Source organism: Branchiostoma floridae, chromosome 2 (assembly GCF_000003815.2).
Source record: "Branchiostoma floridae strain S238N-H82 chromosome 2, Bfl_VNyyK, whole genome shotgun sequence".
NCBI lineage: Eukaryota > Metazoa > Chordata > Leptocardii > Amphioxiformes > Branchiostomatidae > Branchiostoma > Branchiostoma floridae.
This window is the reverse complement of record NC_049980.1, coordinates 10,161,609-10,164,215: the sequence shown is the minus strand read 5'-3', so window position 1 is coordinate 10,164,215 and position 2,607 is coordinate 10,161,609. Positions and strand designations below refer to the sequence as shown.

General features: G+C 42.3%; 1 protein-coding gene across 3 annotated transcripts in view; it reads right to left on the bottom strand.

Annotated features, from left to right (window-relative positions):
* LOC118410283 (translocon-associated protein subunit beta-like) overlaps nt 1–966 on the bottom strand; it is a 3,120-nt gene extending 2,154 nt beyond the window's left edge. The window contains exon 1 of one of the 3 annotated variants that reach the window (XM_035811843.1): nt 823–966. In XM_035811843.1, coding sequence (XP_035667736.1) covers nt 823–867 — 45 coding nt within the window. In that variant the 5' untranslated portion in view covers nt 868–966. Of the gene's footprint in view, nt 1–792 lie in introns of all 3 variants that reach the window. The other 2 variants (XM_035811842.1, XM_035811845.1) reach the window with 2 other exon arrangements.
* Nucleotides 967–2,607: the final 1,641 nt, after the last annotated feature.

Sequence of the window (2,607 nt, the reverse complement as noted above, 5' to 3'; positions counted from 1 at the left end):
CTTTATTGTACTCTACAAATAATGAAATTATAAAGAATTCATCTGCATTTTCTCATCCAATGTCATGTATATCACTAGTTAATTGCACGAGTGGAATACTCTGTATCAAATATCTACTGGCCCTTCCAATACCCACTGCACACAGCAATAGAGTTATTCAAACCAAACACAGAACACCCCCCCCCCCTCCCACCTTCTTCACATAACACATACTAGTCCACTGCAGTCCGATGGTAGTAATACATGTTACTTATACCGTTACTTGTTATAACAGAAAAATTAAGTGATACAAATTGTGCTTCGATATGATATGTAAAGAAAGTATCCTGTGGACCTTTCTGGTTACATATATGACATAAACAGCTGGGACATACGACACACTACATACGCACTCCACATCAAGTACACACACACACGCACACATACGTGGCACTTTCGTGGGGAGGGGGGCGCCAACCATAACTTTAGTTGCCATGTTTCGCACCTGTCTTTTCACAACGGAACCTTACTTTTGAGACTTAAAACATACTTTCTTATCAATACGATTAACATGTGCCTTATAAAATGAATATGATCTTTTAAAACAGTTTCGGAACATGTATTGTGTGCGAAAATTTGAGAGTAACCAGCTGATCTCAAATCGACCTTTCACCCCTCCTAGTTTTCGACAAGATATCTTTACACAAAGACCACTGTATGAACCTATACCTAAGTCTCTGATTAACTACATCTTGATAGAAGTCGCAACCCAGCGGTGACCCTGTACGTTCTATGATAGAGCAGTAATCTTACAAGTCCTGAGACGATACTATGATCACCTACCTCGCGTGGGGAAGGCTTACCAGGAAGAGAACGCGTCAACGACATCCGGGTACTCGAAAGGCGCCCTCTGGCGGCGGAGAAGGGGTACGTCCGGCTAGCGTCAGCCGCCACTTCAGGATCCGACAAATACAATACTCTAGTCTAGGGCTAGGAAAAGTACAACTGGCCATCTTTACGTAAAGATCATCAATATAATGTGACCACTTTTTTTTATGTTCCCTTAGAGGATATTTCCATTGACACAAGCATAAGAAATCCTGTCAACAGTGGCCACCTGTCCACATCGGACCATATTCTTTATTGATTCGACAATGGTCTTCAATGACATTATTTTACTGTTAAACGTTATTACCGGGCTTCATATATACGTGTACTACAAATGTGGTAACAGACATACCAATTGCAGACATATGGTTTTTGTGAAGTCTGAAACTTGAGTAGAGTACACCGGTAAGGATGTCCGATTTTTTTGGTGGAAAAGGGCTACGTTACATGTTGGATGTTGCTTTGTCGATATGCAACAAATGTGCGTTCTCACAAATTTTCTGTAACTTTCACCAACCATCCAAGTTCTAACCCCAAAGAGTTTTGAAGCCTACACAATATCGAAATACATAAGTACCACGTTTTCAATCCAGCACAGTTGATTACGTATCAAATCAACCTTGCCAGTGAGCTGGCCGGGTGGGTGTGACGAAAATCTCGCGATGGGTGGGTGTGACGAAAACTTGTTTTTCCCAATTCTGATTCCAAGATCTCCGACTTATCCAAAAATACTCGTTCGAAGTGCTGTTTATGGCTTGTTTTTCTGACCTGGAAGATTCTGCGGGTGATGGAGAATGATGTAACCTCCCACGCACCGATCCCTAGTCTCGGATAGGTTCACGCTGATTGGTCATTGATGCGGAGAATGACTGATGGTTTTGTTTTGATGGTGAGTGCTGCCCGGGAGGCCTCGGTCGATAACGCCGTCTGCGGTTATGAATATCATAAAAACAACGCCACAAAGCCTCCACGTGCATGGGGGTTCACGTGTGACATGCAGAGCAAAAACAACTGCGCACTATATGATGAATAGCCGGATACCCTCTCTTTCAACATGTAATAGATACAGTTCCGACAAATGGTGAAAACATCACAGTCTCTTGTAAGTCATGATCAGATCACGTACACATTAAGCGCATATACTGAATTTCATATAATAAAACTGGGTGTATAGACTACATACTGAAATATCTCTCTTATACATAATTGTACGGCTTTGAGCTATATTGTGAATATTGTCCACTTTGTGCATGTATTTCCCCTGTCACAATCATAAAAAGATTTCAATCTGTTTGTAAGTGAGATTTGCGTGACAACTGAAACAGGATCATTTGGACATTTTTTTTTCCAGATTGGGATTTACTTTTGAACCCAACAAGTCGATTGATTTTTACGTGTGCGGATGCTTCAAAACACTGCGAGTCTGAAAATAAGGAGTCGGTTTTAGGTTTCCTGCAATACAAACGCACAACCGAATATACAATAAACGCACACACACACACACACACACACACACATTTGTGTCGCACCATTTGGGCGGGTTTCTAAAACCCACCGTCACTAACGCACTGCGGGCAACTTGTTTACACCAGAGTCAGTCATGCGGATACATATTCACCTTTACGACAGCTCCGCGCGCGCGGCTAGATCAAAGAAAAGGGGCCACAGGATACCTTTCAACAACATCTGTTTGAACACACCTTTCGGTACGGGACAGGACGGACCGTTCGTCAGAGGGTG